Source organism: Podarcis filfolensis (genome assembly GCF_964270895.1).
Source record: "Podarcis filfolensis genome assembly, chromosome: 7".
Taxonomy (NCBI): Eukaryota; Metazoa; Chordata; class Lepidosauria; order Squamata; family Lacertidae; genus Podarcis; species Podarcis filfolensis.
This window is the reverse complement of record NC_139603.1, coordinates 45,046,873-45,068,149: the sequence shown is the minus strand read 5'-3', so window position 1 is coordinate 45,068,149 and position 21,277 is coordinate 45,046,873. Positions and strand designations below refer to the sequence as shown.

The window sequence follows — 21,277 nt, the reverse complement described above, 5'->3', positions numbered from 1 at the left end:
GCTCAGACTGCATGACTTTCACCAGCCACTCTTGAATTCCAATACCAATAATTTAGGAACTCTCACCACTTTGGAACTAAACTAAGTTTTACTGGCTGTGCAACTTTTTCTGATTGCTGTATACGAATCTGACCTTCGAAGAATTTGTAAGTAAACCTATTTTTAACTTTCCAACCATGATCATTTCCTATGCTGGGGGAAGAGGGGAGTTTTGGAACTCACCAGGGCATATTTTAAATGTGTAACAGCCTGTATTTCCATGCTTTACTTTGCTGAATATTTTGTGATTATAAATCTCTTCTTTGGTTGGGAGGGGGGGTCTCTAACCAGAGAATACTTCACCCAAACTTTGGATCTTGGCATAATGAATTCTTTTTATAACTATTATTTTCTTTGCACCAACAATTGCCTTATACTGTGTCAGACTGTTTAGCTCAGCATTGTCTTGGATGTCTGGCAGTGGATCTGCTGGGTTTCAGGCAGGGGACAATCCCAGCCCTACCTGGAGATGTCAGGGACTTAACTGGAGACTTTTTGGTCAGAAAGCTGATGCTCTACCACTGAGCTATAGGTTACAAGAGAGTTGGCATAGATGCTTTTGTAGAATTTCTACAAACATTGCATTTTTGGTACCCATTGAAAACAACAATGCCTGCTTCTGGTTGAAACTATTTCACTATCATCCTAAACACATTCTTGAAAAAACTTCATTATAGAAAAATATGAGACACTTTAAACATTAGCAATGAATTTTTTCCCTAAAAAATAACAAATCTGTATTGCAAATCCATTTGTTTTCTCACTTACCATATTGATGTTCGTTTCCCCCATTGTGCTCTTCTCCTTTGTGTTTTATAATTAGGTATTCTTCCCCTGTGCACTGTTGCTTGGAAATACTCTTCTCCAAGCCAGTAGTAACAAGAGATGTTTTTCAGTAAACGTTGTGACCTACAGGCCATTAAGTCTTTTATCATGAAATGAGTGGAAACTATTGCTATAAGTCAGGTTTGGTTGTTGCCATCTGGAGGAGGGCAAAGAATTGGATTAGATCCAGACTTGCCAGATTGAAACTTCACTGAATATTTCTGCTGCAAGAGTAGAGACAGTTTTCCCTGATTCTTATTTCTTCTTTTAGCTCCACCTGCTGTACCACCTAAAAATCTGTTCCAGAGGGTTGGTGGGATCATTGGGAACAAGTTGGGACGGTGTTGCTGGGGGCTACAATGGATAAAAATCAACTTTCCTTCTTGCTTCAGCAAGGAAGCTCTGCTTGGCCTCAAGACCTTCCACAGCTGGAAATCTGAATTCAACCTATCATCTTGAGTTGGTGTTGATTGGATTAGATGTTTCAGATGTGCATTTGCTGTGTTGGCTCATGAGGTAGTTTTCAGAATTTGCTGACAGCTCAAGCTGCACTTTAAATGTTGAAGCAGAATCACTGTTGAGTAATTCCATAATCGTTTGAAGGCTAACCGCTGTATTTCCATACCACTTCCAGATGCAGTTATCTGCAGAAAACTACACTGGAAACTGAAAGTTGATCACTTGTGTATCAGAGGTGCCAGCAGGAGCCCAGATCTCTGGGTACTGTTCTGTGTTTTCAGTTATTGGTATCTTGTACTGAGGCTGGAATCCTGCACACACACAAACGAAGTATCACTCAATGGGGCTAACATCTGAACAGACCTATATAGGACTGCATTGCAAGTGTAGTTCCTGTTGTCCAAGGTTTGCCTCTATGTGCTTACAGATGGGGGATTTATACTGATACTAAAGGGGGGGTCATTCACAGCAATAAATTAATTTATTGGCTCCCCCACCCATAGGATAAATCCAGATTAAGGAGGGAAGGGAGATGGGTTGGCATTTTGATGCTAAATACAATGAATGGATGTGGTGAAAAGTATGCATGCACGAGGAGCATCCATCCCATAATAAGCACCCATCAGGAAGCATCCTATTTGTAATTCAGTTTCAAATTTGGTTTTAAAACCAGTATTGGTAATGAAAGGCATAGTAATTGGTTTAGAAATCTTATTGTATGAACCAGAATAATGTAAAGGTTATTATGTTGAGAAAAACAAAAGTAATGATGGGATAATACTTTTTATTAAGATGCAATTGAACTTTCAGTTCCCCAGAACTTTTCTTCAGGCTGGATGTCTTTGGATCTGGCCAGAGTGCTCAAGTACAAACGCAACAAAGACTTGTTTCCATGAGCTGCTGTCATTGGGAATGGCATCTAAGTTATTAACAATGGATTTGTTGCATGTCCCTTACAAATTACTCATCAATCTGGGCAAACAGAACTTACTGTTCTGCTGCTTGGAAGGCAGGGCAGGTGGTGGTTGGCACATCTGCCTGAAATGCTTTGTTCCCGACTCTTTTAAAGCATCAGTGGAAACAAAACCAATAAACCCTACTTTCATCAGTAGCATGCTGCATGTTAAGATCAAAGTACAATCTATGAAGAGCAGGTGCTGAAACAGTAACCAAACTTGGAAAGGTCCCCCCCCCCCCAGTTGCTGCTTAAACCTTTAAGACAGAGGCAATAAGAACACTCATATTATGGATTGCAGGATGCTAGCATCTGGTTGGTGGAAAAGTACCTGCTCGACAGTAGTTAACAGCACTTCTCATTTTGGATGAGCGAATGAAAATCAGTGGCGAAAGCGTGTGGCAATGGAGAGCTGGTCAAAACATTGGCTCAGTTCGCATGCAATGCTAAGCTGATCCATAACAGTGTGTCAACATGTAAATGTGCCTTCTTGAAGATTGCGGCTGCAGTTATATGCTCCTTACTTCCCTGTAAGAATAACTGGGTGGAATCTGATGTTATGTGAGCAGAAAGCAAGTTCTTGCAAAGGATAATTTCCATAGAACACAGTTCACCATGCTTAGCAGATTCCTCTGACACTTTGGAGAAGTTTTTTTGGGAGCAGGGTACAGGGGAGCTGCAGTGGGGATGAGGGAAAAGGAGAGATCCACTGATGCGAGCTGTCGCCTGCTGCAAACAACCCACCAAATATCGTGAGTGTGCATCATAGAACAGCAAACCATAATATACAGAAGCATTTCCTGAATCTGTGCCCTCAGGAGACATTTCAGACAGAATCCACCTTCCAACAAACCTGGTAGATTTCCTTTGGAAGAGGTAAGTAATAATCTCTCTTGCTAGAAGTTTTGTAATTGGTAGTTGTCCTTTATGCAGCTTTGGGGAAATGGCACTGTGGGGATGGAGTTGGGGTTAAGGAGGGGACTCATAGATAGAATTGTATTCACAGGGTGTCTTTGTGTGCATACAGGTATGTGTGTGCGTAGGTATATCATAGTTGGGATTGTGGTAGATGGAGTAGGTATGTTACGTTTTGAAATCCATTGTTGTGTGCAGTGTACTGGAAGAAAGGGGGAAATGGTTGTGTTGTCAAAAGCTGGTTTCATCTGTGGTACATCTGAAACAGCAGGTGGGAGTAGGGGTTTTTTTGTGTGTGTGCTGTTGTCTGCCAACAGCCAATCAAGTGTCTAAGGCCGAGTGCTGATGCTTCATTTCAGTGCTGGACAAAGGTAAGTGGGTGGCGGAGACAGGTTGGCATTTTTATGATATTGTGTGGATGTTGCAACAAGTACTATGTAATGCAAAGCAACTGGAAACAGCAGCCAATAAAATAAAATCTGCAATAAAAGCAAAGCACATCCCAAGGGCAGAAATCTCTCAAACCAAAAGCACACTGCAAACAAGACAAGGGGCCCAATGGATCTTCATAGGAAGGATATTTAACAGTCCTGCTCCTACCACTGAAAAGACACAGGTACCAGCTCTCACATGGCAGTAGGACCATGAGCATGCCAGTCTTAAGTGGTTGGCAGGCTCATGGGGGTGGGATGTGATGGTGTTGTAGGCTAAACCCTATTTTGTGCATGTGCCACATTCAGCAGACCAGATACCCCAAGCCAGCTACTTGGCTGCATACACAGATTTTTTAAAAATTAAATTTTTGATTCATATTCTGAGAAGACTTCCAGTTTATATATTGGAACATATTTTCAACAAAATAAGCATTTGCTCTTGATAAAACGCTTGAACTGCATGACCAGACCACCCAGCCAAGCAGCCTTTTGTTGGGTGAGTATTTTCTGTATTTGGATCATTCTCTTGATTGCTTCTTGCGTATGATTTATGTGGTTGCTGACTCCCACTCAGATCTAAATCTTGAAGTTGTTCTTGGATGGGCTTAATGGAGAGGGGGTTGATTTTCTAAGTGGTTCTCTACTGTGGGGGTAGATGGGTGGGTGATATCAAATATCATTTCCTAGAGGACAGTATGGTAATACACATTAGAATAAATGCACCAACACCACAAACAAGTACAGACTTCTCAGAAAACAGACTAGCTTCTTTTGAATGATCCCCAACAAAACTTGTACATAAAAAGCTGATTACAAATGATCCAGTCATTTATCTCAGGGAGAACCTGTGGTCCTCCAGAGGTTACTGAACTACCTCCCATTATCTCTAACTATTGTTCATGCTGGCTGGGATTGATTGGAGTTGGGAGTCCAACAACATGTGGAGGTCCATAGGTTCTGGGTTCCTAGTATATCTCCCATTATCTTGTCTATGGCCCTAAATAAATCCCTCTTCCTCATAATTAGCTTCAGTTTCCTGGGCTGCAATCCTAACTCCACATACCTTGAAGTGGTGTGAATACAATGGTGTGAATACACTTCTCAGTACGTTAGCTATATCAGGATGGAAGCCTGTCTGCAAAAATGCGAATAATGAAAAGGCTTTTGTGCAGAAAAGTTACGTCAACAACAATATAATCAGAAGTGGCCAATTCCCTGGCCAAAAGCCACATTCTCATGGAATTTTTTTTAAGCTGCTTTCTGGGGTGATGAGTGTAACTGGAGCCCTCCATCCCCTGCCCATCACTCCTGCTTACTTACCTGCATGAAATTAGGCCAAAAGTCCTATTCACTCCTAAGGCCTCAGGTTCAGGTTGCCCACGTTACGATAGAAATATTCAGCCACTTTGTTAAGTCATTGACCAAAATACCACCTGGACTTTATGACCCAAGAGTCAGTAACATTACCCTGTAGCATATATCACAAAGCAAACCCATGCAGCAGACTTCCAATGTTAGGAGTTTTCGCCCCCGATTGAAAAACAGCTATGGAATACTCCTAGATTGGACAGAGAAACCCTACAGACAGTTGGAAGACTGTTATGGTCCTGAGATATAGACCAAACTAACACATGCAATGGGAAATTCTTGAAAAGATGCAATGCTGTGCAATGTCCATGTTGTGGGCATGAGCTACTTTCCCAAACAGTTCTGGTGATTTTGACCACATAATTGGAACCACATAAACTGCGAGGGGCGTACAGTTGTTTGTGTCTTTGGGTGTTATGATGACATCATGCTTGCTGTTTTTTACATTGTCATCAATACTAAGAGGCTGAAATATTTCTAGGGTACAAGGCACCAAATCAGCAAAGATGAAATATCTGAGCAGCTGTACACCCAAGGATACTCTGTGAACTCAGCACGACAGATCATGTAAGTGGCATTGCTGCTCATACAAGTCTTAGCAGAGTCAGTTGGAAATTCCACCCTATAATTGCCTCCACACTGTAATTGTCTCACAGTGTTTTCCTTATGCTCTTGTAAATGACCTTGTCAAAAAGGGCAATATTAATTTGCAAAGAGGGAACGAGAGTTTATATTGAAAAGCCACAGCTCTTACAAGCAGTGCATTATTTATTTTATTAATTTGCTCTTTTTTACATTATGGGAAACATTAATCTATTTACATTTTTTTTTCCTTGTCCACACACCAGATAAGTAGATAATCTTATGAAAACCCAATTCATAAAACCACACAATGCTCTCCATCTCTCCATCTAGAGGCTTTGCAAGTTGTACCACTTTTTTTCCAAATCGAAAACATACTGATGATTATCATGATTGGGAATGCAGATAGAATGCACATATGTCAGTGATTTACATTCTGGTTTAAATATGCATTATAAATTAGGAAAAAAATCAAACAGTAAGTTCACAAATACAAAGTTTAAATTAAAGTGATAGTGCACACCAAAACCCTAACGGAGCACCCAATAAATAAACTGAAATATATTACAAATAACTTATTACCATTTTCCTTTTCACTATTAAAATGTTTAATCCATTTTCTCATTGGTCATTACAAAAAGATTAACAGTATTTTATGGAAACATCTGCAAAAAAATATAATAAATACTTTTCAACTTTTGATGTAGGAAGCCATTTTTGTTCCTATCCAAGCAGCCACAATATGCCCAACAATCTTGTAATTTAAAATCAAAGAAATTCTGGGAAGAACAGTTTCCTCACAGATTTGGACTTAAAAAACAAAAAGAAAGCCAGCACATCCAAATAAAATTAGAATAGGAAGCACTGATCCGGACAAAATTAAGCACTTTTAAATTCCATTAATTTCAGTGGCAGAAATTTGAAAACATGCTTAATTTTCCCATTGAAATGAATGGGACTTGAAAATGCTTAACATTGGCTGGATTGTGTCCTAACAGCATAATCCTATAATGCAGGTCTGGGAAACCTTTGCTCTCCCTTCCCAGGGGTTGCTTAACCACAATTCCCACCAGCCCCAGCAAGCATGGCCAATAGCCAAGGATAATGGGAGTTGTAGTTCGGCAACACCTAGAAGGCCATAGGTTCTCCACACCTGCTATAACATCTACCCAAAAGTAAAACCCCATTGAGCTTAATGAGACATACTTCTTAGTAAGGATGCTGCATAGGATTGCATTGTAAATGTTATCACTGCACATTAGCTTTTTTTTCTTCTGGTTTATGGTGCTCTGTAATCAACGTGTGGCAACCATAGCAAATATAACTTCACTTTCTAGCAGGTAGCCTGATCATAGACTTGAAATACATTGTCAGGATTGGGTTACTGCCCACTGTGCTCTCACACGCTCACAACATCCTCATGTTCTATGCAAGCGTTCAGAATTTGGATGCCAGCTGAGTTTTGCTGAAAAACTAGGTAGAAGTTATTTTTCCATCCACACATAGAACCCATATAATATGAATGACCAGGCATCATGCTAACAGATTCTTTTATATTTCATACCAAAATTGTGATGTATAAATACAACTATTCTAGAATAAAAAGTTCTGGCACTGATATTCAACATATTTACCTAGGTGTAAACCCAAGGAAAATAATTGGATTTTACTAGAAAGTTCTGAGTGTATGTTCATAGCAGATGAAAATACCAGATTTATTGCATCGTTTCAATTAGAATTATTTTCAAGCTGCTTGTCAACCAGTCTTAATTCCTGTTTCATGGGTTCAAATAAACAGAAATGTCGCTGTGAAAATGGCCTTTTCTTTGGGTGCTGTTGTGTGTACACGTTCATACAAAGAGTCCTCAAATCTTTTAAACAGAGAGCATGGCCATATATTTAAAGGTGGCAATTGGCACTATGTAGACTGAAACAGTGTGTGAGCCTTCATTGCTACTATAGTTTTAGAGAAAAGTGTTGTTCAGATAAAATAAAATTTATCCTAGCAAATACAATGTGATTGAAATCCGTGCAAGTCAGACTTTCCACGATTGGTTCCTGTGATGAGTTACACTGGATTTTTTTATCATACTGTTTAAAGTCTTTAAAATATTGAATTATTAGCCCTTTACTTGTAAAATGTAGCAGTGATATTTTGTGCCTTGTTTATAAACATATAGCTTGGATATATCAATGGCTTTGAGAGGTAGCAAATTCTCTAGTGGCTTTATAAATGTTTTATGAAAGTTTTCCTTGCCAGAACCTATTACCTCTCCCAAATTCTTGAATAAAATTAAAGCACTGTGTAATGTGACATGTCCTGATAGGATCATGTATATTTTCAAAAAACTTTTTTTCCAATGCAAATTCTGATGTTTTGAAATGTGAACTATACAGTTATGTCAACCATGCAGTCAAGGATTCCACAGTTGGATTGTGTTAACAGTAAGGGCACTGAACGCCAACTCTGGTAAGATACAGAGTGCAGATTATCAAGTCAATCGGGGTACTTTGTTACCATACCATCTCTTATTTGCAGAATGCAGAACTCTCCTGATTTTGTGACAAGTGAGGGCCACTAACGGTCATGTTCAGTATGGGTGCCAAGGAAGATGCTCCAAAGACCAAATGGGCCAGGATTCTTAGCGTGGCACATGGGAGAGCACTATGTACAGGCTAGATCCATGTTCTACTGACTTGAGTCAATAGATCTGAACACACCAGCTCCACAAGGGCATAATCTGCTAGCTCTATAATGCCTTATGGCCAGGACTCATATCGTATCTGGTTTTCACCACTCCTCCTAGTAGGATATTGGATGCTAGCCTTAAAACATTGTGGTGCCTGGCAGGTCTTCATGCTCTCTGCCAGCATGATGGTTGGTAGTGGCATGGTCACTGTTGTTCCCACTGCACCCTGGTTCCGTTTCTGGGAATTGCTTTCTAGCCTTGATTCCAAAATGCCTACAATTAAGCGTGGATCACATTCTTAAAAGAATGCTCCACAGATAAAGAGATGTTCACCATCTGATGTGTTGCAACAATTCCTTGATTTTTCAGAATTTAAGTATTTTCTATTTGAAAGAAGAAACTGATGTAAGCAGTTTGATTCGTAGCATACAAATACAAATTTCATTTACAGCAGTGTTTTCAGCTTTGGGCCCCCAGGTGCTGTTAGACTGTAATGCCCATCGTCCCTGACCATTGGGCTAAGCTAAATGGGGATTATGAGAGTTGTAGCCCAACACAATCTGGGGACCAAAGGTTAAAGAACACTGATTTACAGCATTTCAACAGCAAATGTCTGTGTTTATATGTGCAAGATCTGAAAGTCTTGACAAGGCTTGGACATCAACAAAGCCAAGGCTATTTTTGCTCCCCTTTTATAACCTGATATAATTCATATATTACCATAGGAATTGGCAATATAGTACAATCATAAAAAATCTTACTAGTTTATTAGACAATATGATTTTAAGATTTTTTAAATTTAACCTCCACCCATCTTTGCATCCAAGTTTCCATTTTATTGCCTTAAATAACCCCCAGATTATTTCCTTGGAAGATTGATTTTACAGTCTTCTGCTGATCAAAAAAGGATTCTAAAGCAACACCGAGGAAATAAAAATGTGGCAGTTTGTGCAGCTGCAGGTCTTTTACATTTCATCTGAAAGGTTAACTTCAACTTTTACTACAGCACACCTACCTCTCCAGCTCCTTCTGATCAGTCAGGTGAGAAGGTATGATTTCTTAGGAATGAAATAATGCGTGCCATCTTTTTAAAATAATAATAGTAATAATAATGGTAATAGCAAGAAGGGATTCTGAGCTAGATCTGCTTTCATCATTAATTAGGAAGACAACAGAATCCTAAAGGTTTACCCTGCAATACTGAATTTCCAAAATACTGTATAACTGAATATTGCTGTACACTAGATAACAGACTACCTTTAAGGACCAAGAATGAATTCATTTGTGTCTCTACTGTACAGAGGTGTGTGCATGTATGCTTGTTGTGTATGTGTGTGACTTCAACTGTGTGTCTGTGGGATTCTTTACATGAGGCAAGGTGGTAGCATCAGTACATGTGACAAAGCGTTAGGCTGACATGGGCAAACCTTTAGAAAGCAAGGGGAATTAGCGAAAAATCTCTTGGAGGATTGACAACTACGCCACAGAAGTGTTACTTCATTGGGAGAGAAGAGAGAGATAAAGGGAGAGGGGGATACAAATACTTATTGGTGTCTCTGAGCATGGACCTAGGAGGGCAGATTATACAAGAGATGTTCCTTGCCATTAAGAGTCCTCTTGGTTGGATCCCTTCATAGCCTGGTCTGGGCTTCGGGGATGTAAATCTCAATGCTTTCGGCGCTTTCAGTGGCTGAGTTCTGACGGACAGACGCAGCTCGTTTGGCAGCCATCAGCCGTTTCCGGGCCTCCTGACGCTGTGAGCTCTCCAAAGAGCGTTCCCGTATGAGTGGCACCTGACCTTTCGATGGCTTCTTTGGCACTGGAGGAGGGGCCCTTCTCTCCTGATCAAAGCAGAAGGTTAATGACATTATACAGCTTCTCAGGGGAAAAATGAAACAAACAAAAAAGAGGTGGGTGTGGAAAAAACAAACAAACAAACTAAGATAGGTCAGTAGTTAGAACACACTTTTTTTTTACCTAAAGTTTGTTAGTTCTTATCTGCATTTCTTCTTCTTCATTGAACTGACTTTTTATTGAAAGAATAACATAATCTTAAGGCAAAATAGGGAGGAACTGAAAGCAGTGCTTCATGGGTACAGTGCGTCAGCTACACACACTTGGTGCTGAAGCTCCCATCGCTAAACATTGCGTGTGGTTCCCTCTGGGAAATCTAGACTCTTCTTCCTGGTACCAGAGACTAGAAAGGAGAGCATCTTAAGCAGAACTTGGTAACACTGCTTAAAGCAATACAATGCCATAAATCTTAAGATACTAGATGCAATTTATGTCACCCAAAAATTAATAAAAGAGTCTTGGGATTTCTTAATAAAATTAAGTCATCATATTAGAATAGTGTGTAATAGGTATGAAAAGACACAAATAATGAGGTCCCCTCTCCCCCTTTATATACAATAAACATACACAAGACTAAATGGGCTTACAACACTGAGGACTTATGGATATATTTCACACAATCATATGAACTAGCAGCCTGATATTAGTTATCACAGCAAGAATTTTTAAAAAGGAAAAAAAAGAGAGAGCATGTGCTTAGTGGAAGCTGACCCTGGTAACATGATACACTCTTTGGGTATTGCTATAAAAGTGCTTCTGAAAGTGTAGCATTGTGCTGAATTAGCACCATAAGTAAACAATTTAATTACAAACTCAAGAGTTAGTGGGGATTACTTAAAAGGTATTCTGAAAGCATACATTAGTCATTACTTTGGCATCCAAACAAGGTTAACAAGGAAAAAAAGGTGTATATATACACATGCTATATATACATATATACACACATATATATATATATAAATTCAGAGATGGATATTTTCAAAGAAAAATGTATGTTACATCTAAACTTGCAGGGCTCTACAATACAAAGTGCATGTCTGCAGCCCCTAATTTTTAAACTGCATGGCCTTCCATCTGGTTCATGCTTTCTTAAAGAAGGGGTTATTCATTCCATTACACTACATGAAGTTCATCCTAGCTTCTAACTTTACCATTGTTGATCAAAACAGCTTCAATTGCTTACGTTGTAAGGTCATTTTAATTGAACTTAGTTTGTTCAGAACATTCTATTTGTTTGGCATGCAAAAACTGATCTATGTTCTTTACCCAAGGTTAGGAAGTGGATGAAGGATAACAAGCACAAATACAAAATGAACTCACAAGTGTTGCCCATCTGTCTTTTAAATGCAGAAAATGAACCACTGTTTTAATTTAAGATCCTAAGCATTAACCTGCCAACACTATGGTTACTGTGCACCACAGAACCTCCCCCTGCCCCCATTACAGGTTGTAGAAACAGCCTCCTTTTAGGGAGCTTAACATTAAAATAATCATTTTCCTAATACTGTCAATAAATACCTTTTGCCTAATGTGTTATTTTGGCATCTAATGACAAGTATTTGGTGTGGTAGGAACACTAAGCCACCTCAAGCTCAATGGGGCTTCTGAGTTGATGTCTCAATGGTTGTCCTGTAAGGAACTCATAGAGGTAATTGTTTGCCTCTCTCTATCTTAGTCTATTAAAGAAATAACCACTTGCAGTTAATACTATCATTTCAATGAGTAACTGTACTTTGGGGAGTTTTTGAAGGGTTCTCTTCAAAAATCTGACATTTCCCCAATGAATTTATCAAAACCAGCTAGCATCTTTCTTTCTCCTATTCAGCATCTGTAAGGGTTCAGCATTATTTGTTTTAAAAATGCAGCATGATGTTAGCCAACCACAAAAAAGCAGAAAGGTTCCTGCATGGGGTGTAAATATCTGAGCCTGCCTGTTATGTATATGGATATCATGCTCCTTCCCCCATTCTTTACTAATACTTGTTCCTAAAAACACAGATAAATGTTCATTTTAATATTGAGTTTCTGAGGGAAAATCTCAGTTCTGAGAGGAAAACGAAAATGTTTGCAGTGTTTATTTGATGGCAATTATGAATATCCTTCAAAAATAAGATGTGAACATATCTGAATGCTACACTAATGACACCAACTTTGTTTTCAAAAAGAAGCCACAAGATGAAGTAACTGCAGACAAAACTGGTGGGAGTCTAACTGAAGATAATTAAGAGCAGCTTCAAATGCCTTTTACAAATAGAGGGTGAGCAAATTGCCCTTCCTCTTCCAGAACTTGTTTAGAATGTGTGAAACTGAACCCCACTGCATTTTCTTGTGCAAATGCAAATATAATTTAGAACTTGTTCTCAGTTAGACAGTTGTTTGTTTTTTTCTAGAAGAACCGACAGCTCCCAGTTCTGAATTGCTATTTGCTGGTCATATACTTTTGAAAACAAAGTTTTGAACACATTGAAATAAGCTTCCCAACTGTTTCATTTGTTTGCCTCTGCCTTAATTTTGTGGATAAGCTAATATTATTATGGCTATAAGGGCAACAGTGTATTAGATATTTTATTTAAATATTTCATTATTTTATGCCTTATTGTGGAAGAAAGTATTTTAGGAAAGAGATTCAGTTCTTTCCAAAATGTCGTTCCCTCCCCATTTTGGGCTTTGCGGGGTAAGAAGCAACATTTGTTTCACACAGAAGTTCTTCTGTTTCTCAGCTACCTCTCCCCGCATCACTACTTCTGTTGTATCATCTGAATATTTCTTTTTCATATTAACTAATTAAATCTGTTCCTCTTTCACTGATGCCAATGTGAATTTGATGGGATGATGCCCAGCTTTTAAGTCCTTCTAGTGCATGGCAACAATAGATTTTTGACCAATGTCTGCTCCTGACACAAATACTGAAAACAAACGAATAAAAACAAAGCAATGTGCCAAAGCACAGTAAAAAAATAAAGCCCAACTTATTCTAGGAAACACAGCAGAACCTTCATTTACCATTCTGTTTAATGTTTTGGAACTAGATTGAGTTGAATTAAGTAGGTAAGGTGAACCCAGTTATGAGGTCTCCCTCGAGGTAAACAAACTAGATCAATGACATGAGAGGTTTACCATGTAACTTTTATGATGGTCCACTTTGAGAATACCCATACATTTATCCCTGGGAATGGGAACTGGTTATAAAGCCAGCGGTGATTACAGAACTTCCCTAGTTTACTTGCTGAGACATTTCAGAGTGCATTAGTAAACAGAAGTCTTAGGCTAGGCAGTACTACGTACTGTCCATAGTATTTATTTAAAATTTAAGAATCAGTATATGAGGCAGTTCCTTCCAACAATTGATTATCTAATATGATTATACGTTAAGTATAATAAGACAAATGAGCACATTCCCGTTATTCAATTCACAGAAACAAGTTTGCCTTAAAAATATGCCTGAAACATATTACAGAAAATATCTCAGGTGATTATTATGTAAACATTGTTTTTCTTTTACAATGAGATTAATCTGATATGAGCTCCATTTCATGTTTTTAACATCACTGCCGTATGCAGAGGCCTATTTAATCTGTCCAGTATTTGTGCAGGGCTTTAAATGAAGCATACAAAATCGACAATGTTCTACCTTCTTGTCATGTGGATCCATCTGTTTCCAATTATTGGCCTTTAACTGATGAAGTTCATCAAATTTCATACTAATATTTTCTATGGACAACTGCAGCATATCCCAAAACCCTGCTAAATCCTGGGAGGCTGGTCTCGGATGAGCATTGGGATTCTGTGCAACAGAAAAGAAGAAAGAAAGCATGAAAGAAAATATTTTGTTCAATTTTGGGGGTGGGGAAAAACTTGAAAGAGTCCATTGGTGTGTGACTTTTTATATTTGTCTAATGACTCTGAGCTGCTATATCTGACTCACCTGGTTTAGTGAGATTGGCTAATTATGCTAACTAAACTGTAAATTTCACTGAGACAGCCACAGTGTTTAAAGTTTGTTAGGATTTCAAATTATCCTAGATGCAGTTTAGTAAAGAAGGCTTGTGAGTCACTCTGTCATCAAAGTGAATTCTATAATGGAGGGTATTGTTTGATTTATAATAAGTTATAGTTGTCTTTACTGTTTCACTAACAGTGTGATGCTTGGTGATTGTTACCTGTGTTTTTGTAATCTACAGTCGTACCTTGGAAGTCAAGTGGAATCTGTTCCAGAAGTCCGTTCGACTTCCAAAATGTTCAGAAACCAATGTGCAGCTTTTGATTCTGAAGCTCCTGTAGCCAATTGGAAGCCGTGGAAGCTCCATTGGATGTTCGGTTTCCAAAAATAGTTCGCAAACTGGAACAGTCACTTCTGGGTTTGTGGCGTTTGGGAACCAAAATGTTTGAGAACTAAACCAAGGTATGACTGTATATGTAATGTTTCTGTATTTTGCCCTAGCCTCATACCAAGAACAAACTTAGTTGGGCTCTAAGGTGCCACTGGACAATTTTTTAAAAAATTTAAAAATATATTTCTATTGCCCTAGCCTCAGTCATGCATTACTAGCTCCTTTTTAAAATGACCCAGAAACTTCAGCTGGCACAGAATGTGGCTGCTTATGTGCTATTTGGGGCCAGATGGTCAAATCATATTATACCAAATCTCTACTGATTGTCCTACTTACAAGCATGTTTATAAAATGCTGCTTTTTACCATGAAAGGTAGTACTCGAAACAAACCTGTCTGTGCTTTCAGATTAGCATCATAGGCCCTGCTCATTTGGTCCATCTTTAAGATCAATTTGACTGCCAGGTACTAGGGACAGGGCCTTCTCATCAGTTGCCCCTGCAACATCCTCCCAAGGGATGTACTGTTGGCCCATTCAGTTGTAGTGTTCAAAAAGACTTATAAAACCCCCATACTTCATTTGCCTTTTCACTAATGTGATTTTTGCACATGCTCCCATGTTGGTGTTTTATTGTTCTACTGCTGTGATTCGACAACGGTTTTGTACTTATTTATAATATATTGTTAGTTGTGTCTGTGTCTCCACTTGCCGATATTATAACCTTCTGTTAAGTTTGTCGTAAAAGGCTCTAACTGCACATTTAAAGCATTGTCATATCACTTTAGATGCTCATGAATTGTGTTTTAATTGGCTAAAAATGGCAGCAGTGATGGTGAGAGAGTCTTGCTTAGGGAAGAATGTTCTGGTGGCAATGGAGACTAGGTAGAGAACCATGGCGCCTGGTGCTCAGGCACCATGATGGGGGAGGAAATGGCTAAATGCCTTAAGTAGACCTGCTTTGTTCCTTTTTATTTGTGTGCTGGCTGAGTAGGATTATTCAAAAAAAGAAATAATAATTCTATTCTCACTAGAGTTCAAAGCCAAAAAGGCTAACCAACTATCACCATTCTATCAAGGGTCTTGGATTTTACATTCACATAGCAGTCTTCCCCTAACTCCTGACACAATTCAGTTGCTTTATGTACTGCTGCAATTCATTTGCAGCCCAAACGGTACCATCAGGCTTTAAATGTAGATTTATCTTTTAGCCGTGCCCTCAATCAAATGAATTTCTGTTGCATGGTATGTTGCATCACGTATATTGTCAACTGCTCACAGAAATGCTGTGAGACACAACTAATGTCACTTGGGAACACAGAGTAAAAGGTGTTCTTAATACCACTTAAGAAAACTCTTGAGGGTGTAAAGTGGCAAATTTTATGGAAGGAAAATCTCGTGCTGTTGTTATTAAAGCGCATCCCTAGGTTTCATGGTAGCAAAGAAAAGCATGGCTGCAGAACACTGTGTAAGTTAAAAAGCCAATGATAACAACAAGAAAGCCATGCGCTCTGATCAAATTACACATAACAAGCTGTAGGAACCCCTTACATCTCTTTGTTTGTACATAGTGTCAATGTCTGGCTCTAGATAAGGTGGTGAAATGGTGCCCGTAATACATGTTACATACCAGATTTTCTTCACACAGTTCTCTGAACTGATAAAATTTCTGAGCCATGAGAAGCTGTGCACTGCCAACTGCTGCTTGAATTTTACCTAGAACTTGAAAAGAAAAGAGAACATGAGAAAAAGCTGGTCACACCTCCACATTTAAGCGCTGGTTTAGTAGGGGTGGAACCCGGGGAAATGCAGCTCTGGGACTTTTCTCAGCATAGAATCAATGATGTCACTTTCTGGAGAACCAGGAGAGCTGATGGGGCTCCTGCTCCATGCTAGCAGCTTAAATCCTAATACTTCTTCGCAAGATTGTTTTTAATTTTTAATTAAAACCTAAAGTTTGCATTTCAGCTGGCTGAGTATCTTTTGTTAAAGCTTGATGTATTTTACAAGTCGAACTCAGAAGGCAGCACCACCAAATTAAATGGAGCTTATTCTCTGCTAACTGTGCATAGTATTGCAGCTATGCTGATCCTAATAAAAAGGGCTTTCATGCTATATACTGCTGCTCTTCAGGAAGTGGATATATATAATGGATCAGCACAGCTGCTTGCATCTTTTGAACTCTGCTTGGATACACTGCTATGGATTTTCATTGGATAGGCAGCTACAGAGGCTGTCAGGATGAGCTCCTGAACTTCAAAGCGTATCAGTACACCACTGGGTTTGAAAGAAATCACAAAGACATCTGTACTTAGGGCTGAGAGGCCTGTGCAAGTATTCTAGGTGAACCCTTGAGGCAGTGTATTTTGGGGATGTTCCACCACACCTTTGGTAAGAGGTAGATTGCAGTGGAAGAGAAAGAAGGCCCAGCAAAATTGCTGCAGATGCTGGGATGGAGTTAGAGGATTGCACTCTTGTGCTGGCAAGAGGGGCACGCAATTCAATAGATGGGTTTCAAGGTACCCTGTGAAATCAAGAGAGATCCTGGGGCACAACCCTTTGACTGCATCAGCCACAGCTGTTTACAGTGGCAAAATTTTAGGGGCTGATTTTACCCCAAAATATGTACCCCACATTTTCTGGGTCTATACCCAGTCCTACACCTAACCCCAAGTCTCTAAGCTGAAACAGGGCTGCAAATATAGAAAACTCTCGTATTCCCTTGCAATAGAACAAGAAAGAGTATAATACAGAGAGCAAAGCTAGGCTGTACTTTCAGTAAGTCTTTTAGTAAGACTAAATATGCAAGCATAAATCGAAAGCACAGTGTAGCAAAGATCAGGTGCTGGGGGACAATTTGAGTAAACACTGAATATATGTGTGAAGCGATGAGTAGGGAGCTCTGTTACAGTCCTTCCTCAGGAACATGCAAGAAGAGACCGACCTTTTCAGTTTGCTCCCTCATTTTGGACAACTGTGAACTTCAAGATTTAAGTGGAATACATCCACTGTGCCACTCAGGGTATTCTACACACTACTATTATTGTTTGTAAGGCTTGCGTGTCTAATTCCCTGTGCACTGTGCTGAAAATGTACCCCTTGGTGTGTCTAGTCCTTTATTCATCCTAATGCACAAACCACTCAACTGAAAAGAGCCTTCAATAGTGGGGAGGAGTTATTCTGAGAGCTTTCATGTGGTTCCCATTGTTATGAAAACTCTTCCCACTGCTTCTACTTCAGAACAGCTGCCTCAGCTGGAGCTGGGCCATCTGACACTTCACAAGGCATCTCAAGGACTGAAAGGCAGGATAACGGGGGAACTGGATGGAGGCTGTCTCTCAACTTTGCCTCGGGAGAGAGTTTTTGCATAAAACAAAAATTGCTCTGGTGTTCATACCGGTCAGACAAGTTGCTTGAGAATGCATTGTTTGGTGGTGCAGCGTTGGTTATACTTGACTGAACAATAACTGAATAATCTTGATTAGAATAATTTATTCCAAAACCATAGAGAGAGCAGGAGAAGGGAAAGAATGCCTTGATCAGTGACTGGTTTATGACAACATCCCAGCTGATTTTGAGATGAATGCTGAGGCTCTTCTTTACAGAGGGACCTGCCTTATTACAGAGTTAGACCATTGGCCCAACTGGATGAGTGCTGTCTAAACTGAGTAGCTGATCTTCAAGCTTGAGGGATCTACTGTGCTTTCTCCTTTCCAGTCCAGCAGTGTGGCTGTGTGTACACCTTTACACAAAGCTGAAATCCTGACGATCAGCTGCTCAGGATGCTACTTTCAACTCTCTTTCTCTCCTGCTCCCCCTTTTGTACCAAACAGACAATTAGAATGATTTCGGCTTTTAAATGTGTGTGCAGCTCCTGTCACTCTGTGTGCATGCCCTTGTATCAAGAACAGATCCCTTCTTTTAATTCAATCATTTGTAAAGGTTCACACTGTTGCATGCACACAAATCCCAGGCGGTAGATTTGTGTTCATGAACATGTTGCAGTTTTGATCTTAACAGAATGATCTGCACTCAAATTGTTTGTGCAGAAAGACCTGGCTTTAATTTGCTTACTGCTCCTGTTACAGATAAGTGAATTTGGAGGAAACCAACAAATTTTAATATAATACAATTTGTGCATAATTAGCTAAAGAAATATCTCCTGCTGTTAGTGACTCAGCCTGAAGCCACTGACAGTCTAGCTTGTTTTTAAGGTGCAGCAGCAAATTGCATTCCTAACTAGAAACATTCAGTCCCATCTGACAGTGTCGTTCTCAGTTAGATAATACCAAACGTGTCTATGTAACATACAAGCCTCTGTCAAGCAGCCCTGACTGAGCCTTCTCCTCCAGACAGCTGTTCTGTACAAGGGAGCATTGTCTGAGGAAAGCTTGTATCATCTTACTTTAAGGAGCAGGGGAGCAACTGTTCTCTCAGCTGCCAGGATGTTGAGGAAACTTCAGCCTCTGCAGTTTTCTCATTAGTTTATTATCTGACCAGTTAAACCTGCAGACATTCTGAAGCTGTGAAAATCATTTGTGGGTCCACTAACAACTCTCTCCACAACTTCAGCAAAATTTGTATGGCAATTGCACATGCTGCTAAAGTTTAAAGCAACAGACATTTCAGCTGTCAGTGCTGGGCTTTACCATAAACTCTTACTTGGCTCCCTTGGTTAAGAAACAGCTGTCCTTTCAAAACAATGTGCTTGTGGCAAGCAACCATAATCCTGCAGGTTCCTTGAGAAAGGAATTGGTTACCATAATAATAAGCAGATAGGGAGTTGAAATGGTGAACTGTATGGCCTGGGGCTAGAGTATCTCAAGGACTACCACTTCTCATATGAACCTGGGGCAGTGTATAATTACAGTGGTACCTTGGTTCCTGAATGGCTTAGTTGTTGAACAAACCGGCTCCCGAATGCCGCAAACCTGGAAGTGTTCCGGTTTGCAAACGCTTTTCGGAAGCCAAATGTCTGACGCTGCTTCTGGTTAAGTGCAGGAAGTTCCTGCAGCCAATCAGAAGCCACAACTTGATTTTCGGACTGTTTCAAGAGTTGAACAGACTCCTGGAATGGATTATGTTTGAAAACCAAGGTACCACTGTATACCAATTCAGACTATTGTTCCACCAAGCTCAGCATTCTCTACATGGTTTGAAAGCAGCTCTTCAACGTCTGTCCAGCTCCATGGTCTATGTCAGTTGTAGCCATGGTACCTGGCAGATGCTGTTGGATCCCAGCTCCCATGAGCTTCAGCCAGCATGGCTATTGGTCAGCAAGGACAACCAGCAACATCTTGAGGGTACCAAATTGGTATCATCGCTAATGTACACTGACTGTCAGTGGCTCTCTGGGGTATGAGCCTGCTCATACTGGAACTTCTGCCATTGTGGTGTTATTTGCCACTTTGTTAGCATGCCAAATATGGGATAGAATGGGACAGAAATTTTTAACCATCATCTAGAGTGACTCTTCTTCATGTGTCTCTGCCAATGCATATTAGGTGACTGAGAACTGGGCATTCATAGCAGTGATGGCACAGGTGTTGGGTTTTTATTTGCTGGCTGGTTTAAATGTTAGAGTCCCCCCCCCCCTCTCTCTCACACACACAGTATTTGAAGTCATTGTTCCAGATTTTCCACCTACTTAGAGGCAACCAATCCCAATGTTGTATTTCATAACCATCATAATATAATTTTAGGGGGACTGTCTCCAATTTATATATGGTCTTCTTGACAAGACTGCAAGTCTTGGAGTGCTGCAAGAACCTAGATGAATCCTCAGATTATTTGCATTATTAGTTACAGATGTGAAATCAGAAGATATACGAAGCTGATGCCCAGTTGTTTTCAGCAGCCATAAGGAATATCAGGGAATTAAAAGTTTTTGACATTCAAATCATTAGACCAGGGATGTGAATGTTCTGCCCTCCAGATGTTTTCCAACTATAACTCTCATAATCCCTGGCCATTGGCTGACTGGGGCTGGTGGGATCTGGAGTCCAGCAACAACTTAGAGGGCCACATGTTCTTTACCCTTATGATAGACTTAGATGGGGGGAAATGGCAGAATAAATGTCTCTTTGTATATCGGTATTTGAACTACTTACTTTCTTCAGGCAGGTGATTTTCTTGTTCTTCTCTCTCCATCTGTTGGCACCAACCTTCCATACGCTCTCTCTCTGCTTGAAGAAGCTTCAAGAACCAGTGTCCATCTCTGTGACACACTGACCTTTGAACAGCTTCAATTGGATCTTCCGTTATAGAGTCAATCCAGGGATCCGGAGGAGGTAAAATGGACGGATCAAAATCTCCATCAAAGTCATCGTCCACTGCACACGCGTGATAATGGTTTCCAGAGCCCTGTATGCTTACAGTGGAAGTGCTGGCATCTCGAGAGTACTGTCTTGATATTTGCCCAGGATAACTATCTTCTTGAGGGTCCATAGACATTTCAAAGTTCTCATGGAAATCCATGTCTGCTTGAACGGCTGCTGTAACACTGTTTGACCTCGTGAACCTGCGGAAACTGAACAACACCATATAAAAAGCTGTGGGAGAAGTTCAACATTGTGGTGTTACAAATGTTCCATCACTGCAAGCATTTCTGCTTGCCTGATGAAACAATTTCCCCCTTTCTCCCCCTGTGCACTGTTCTGGTGGTCTCTCCCAATGCCCCCCCCAGCCAACTGGGGCCTGAAAGGGGGAGAGGGGTAAGCCCTACTGCGCTAGCAGAAGCTTTTTGAGGTTGAATCTGGCCCTTAGACAACATAGATAAAAACAGGTGAGAATACAGAACAATGTTAAAATTCTTTATATTCACACATA

At 40.0% G+C, this 21,277-nt stretch overlaps 1 protein-coding gene and 1 long non-coding RNA gene across 13 annotated transcripts in view; one reads left to right on the top strand and one right to left on the bottom strand.

The window, feature by feature from the left end:
• Positions 1–356: 356 nt before the first annotated feature.
• Positions 357–20,614, top strand: LOC310766473. The gene is made up of 3 exons (XR_014550181.1): positions 357–4,123; positions 5,477–5,562; positions 20,569–20,614. It is a non-coding gene; the product is annotated as an uncharacterized lncRNA (long non-coding RNA).
• Positions 5,746–21,277, bottom strand: part of DLGAP1 (DLG associated protein 1) — a 292,685-nt gene continuing 277,153 nt past the window's right edge. For 11 of the 12 annotated variants that reach the window (XM_083622551.1, XM_083622561.1, XM_083622557.1 and 8 more), the window contains 4 exons: positions 20,560–20,978; positions 16,080–16,171; positions 13,753–13,905; positions 5,746–10,108 (listed from right to left, as the gene is read on the bottom strand). In XM_083622551.1, coding sequence (XP_083478677.1) covers positions 9,899–10,108; positions 13,753–13,905; positions 16,080–16,171; positions 20,560–20,978 — 874 coding nt within the window. In that variant the 3' untranslated portion in view covers positions 5,746–9,898. The remainder of the gene's footprint in view (positions 10,109–13,752; positions 13,906–16,079; positions 16,172–20,559; positions 20,979–21,277) is intronic. The other variant, XM_083622552.1, reaches the window with a different exon arrangement.